This window comes from Mycetomoellerius zeteki, unplaced genomic scaffold, assembly GCF_001594055.1.
Source record: "Mycetomoellerius zeteki isolate Tzet28-1 unplaced genomic scaffold, Tzet1.0 scaffold470, whole genome shotgun sequence".
Classification (NCBI taxonomy): domain Eukaryota; kingdom Metazoa; phylum Arthropoda; class Insecta; order Hymenoptera; family Formicidae; genus Mycetomoellerius; species Mycetomoellerius zeteki.
Window position 1 is genome coordinate 113,977 of NW_017257469.1, and position 1,910 is coordinate 115,886.

The window sequence follows — 1,910 nt, forward strand, 5'->3', positions numbered from 1 at the left end:
AAATGTTACTTTTAATAATCATATAATATTATTAGGAGTGGACATATAACCATCCATTAATATTTCAGGAATATTATTTAATATTATATAATTTTAGTAAAATATTATTAAAATGTTATATTTAATATTGTGAGAATATGCCTAAAATATTATTTAATATTAAATAATATTATGCGCTTATAGGGTAAATTTATGATAGGAATTTATACTTCGTTTATCTGATCTAATCCGACGCAACCACGCGCAGTGACGCGCCTGGAGAAGAAAAAGATTCACCATCTTGAAATGACGTATGCGTTTATCCACGTGAATAGGCACGAGGAAAAACCAGGTTTAAAGATTGTCGCGTCGCGTCGCACACGAAAAACACGTGCCGCGTTTCGAGTTGAAACTGAAAGTAAATGTCAAAAGTAACTTACTTTCTGTTTTTCTGTTTTACAGGCATACGAATATTACGAATCTATATAGACACTGATTTAAAAAGCAGATTATATCAAGGAGATTAAAGAAATCAAGGAAATTAAGGAGAGGAATTCCTGACAAAAATAGAACGTGTCCGTAAAAGTTGCAAATCAGAAAAGTTTGAGTTTTGCGTGTCTCAAGAAACGCTAAAATGTGTACTTGGAGATAAAACTCACCGGCACGTTTGTTGACGGCGGTGTTGATCATGGAACCGAGTTTTGTGAGGCTGGACTGCCTCATGATGTTGGAAGGGCTCTTCATCCGTTTGGACGGTGGTACCGGAAGCGGGGCGGTCTTGGCCCGTGCCAGGATGGCACCACCGTTCCGGCAGTTGCCGGTTGGACTCGAGCCGGGGGACCGCTGGGGCGGAGCCCCCCATAGACCCACCACCCCGGCGTGACGCGTGGTGACACTTCGCTAACCTCAGTTTCCTGCCAGCTGTTATCCTCGTGATCAACTTTAGCTCCCACTATCGTCCTGTCGTCTTGTCGGCTTATTGTCACTGGACAAAAATCAACGTAATTTGTCTCTCGTTTCTAAAGTCTAGTCATTTGGACGATCGATCGTCACCGCGACTCAGGCGATTCTTTTTCGTTGAAGAAAAGCATTTCCCGACCATCTCTCTCTTATCGTTCACGTTCTCACTTTAAATCTCATTCGATATTGTAGTCATGTATTTTCTATGAAAGCGTATTTTATATCATCAATTGATTTCTAACTCTAAATAATCCATCTTCCCTACATTTTTTTAATTAACTAAACAATGATTTGTTTATAGGAAATTTTGCAAATTGTTTAATATTTATACACATATACAGTGAGAGCAAAAAGTATTCGTACAAGGAATTTTTTTCTAAAAAGAGTCTTATTTATAGAAAATAAACATTAATTAGCAATTTTATACAATGAATACATTCTATTTTAACATAAACAAACGAGCTTCGTATGTATTCTTGATTTTAGAAGCTAAATTTCTCGACTGTACGAATACTTTTTGAGCATCCAAACAATACAACTTTTAATTTTCGCTTATTTTTCAGATGATACTTCAGATTTTCTGTAATTAATACACATCTTTTTAGTATATATAATTTTAAGAAACATACAGTCTATTTTATTCTTTATAAATAAATTGTTAATTACCCAACAAGAAATGATCGTCAATTAAACGTCGAATCGACGTCAAATTGATGTTGAAAATCATCGTATTGATATCGATTCGACATCAATTCGATGACTCATTTCTCGCTGGATAATATTCATTTTTTATAAATAAACTTTTTTTTAAAAATATTTTCTCTGTACGAATACTTTTTCGACTCACTGTATATTAGCATAATATATGCGTTTCACGATAAATGCGCGTTTGATAAAAAAGTGACCTGTTGCGTACACATATATATATAAACGTATAATATTTTTAAACGTATAATAAGGTACGTCGTGTA

At 34.8% G+C, this 1,910-nt stretch overlaps 1 protein-coding gene across 2 annotated transcripts in view; it reads right to left on the minus strand.

Moving 5' to 3' along the window:
• tws (protein phosphatase 2 regulatory subunit tws) overlaps window positions 1-1,910 on the minus strand; it is a 26,146-nt gene that overhangs the window by 10,105 nt on the left and 14,131 nt on the right. For both annotated transcript variants that reach the window (XM_018455112.1, XM_018455109.1), the window contains exon 2: window positions 639-964. In XM_018455112.1, coding sequence (XP_018310614.1) covers window positions 639-723 — 85 coding nt within the window. In that variant the 5' untranslated portion in view covers window positions 724-964. The remainder of the gene's footprint in view (window positions 1-638; window positions 965-1,910) is intronic.